The 246-nt window shown below is 58.9% G+C and overlaps 1 protein-coding gene across 1 annotated transcript in view; it reads right to left on the bottom strand.

Moving 5' to 3' along the window:
* The window catches only part of LOC104413780 (putative Polycomb group protein ASXL2), a gene marked incomplete at its 5' end in the record, with an annotated part of 2,509 nt that overhangs the window by 1,847 nt on the left and 416 nt on the right, over positions 1 to 246 (bottom strand). Inside the window, 1 exon segment of the mRNA XM_010024868.1 lies at positions 2 to 216. Within this exon segment, the coding sequence (XP_010023170.1) occupies positions 2 to 216 (215 nt within the window).

Raw genomic sequence — 246 nt, 5'->3', positions numbered from 1 at the left:
CTGCAGCCATAGAGACGCAGGCTGCTCCATCCCGGACCGCTGCTGTCCCGCAACCCTGGATTGGGCCTGATGAAGCAGGAGGTGCTTTCTCTTGTTTTTCCCTGCTGCCCACATACAGGGAGCCTGACACCTGATTTATGGTTGCACTGTGGGGGCTCGATTTTGTTCTGTTGATGTTCTCTAGTGCTGGTGCCGCTGGTGAGGAGGAGCTGGTGCCTGTAGTGCTGGCTGGAGCTCCGGGCTGGC

This window comes from Nestor notabilis, unplaced genomic scaffold (assembly GCF_000696875.1).
Source record: "Nestor notabilis isolate BGI_N333 unplaced genomic scaffold, ASM69687v1 scaffold12052, whole genome shotgun sequence".
NCBI classification, from domain to species: Eukaryota; Metazoa; Chordata; class Aves; order Psittaciformes; family Psittacidae; genus Nestor; species Nestor notabilis.
Note: the sequence above shows the minus strand (reverse complement) of the source record. Positions and strands in the feature narration are given on the sequence as shown.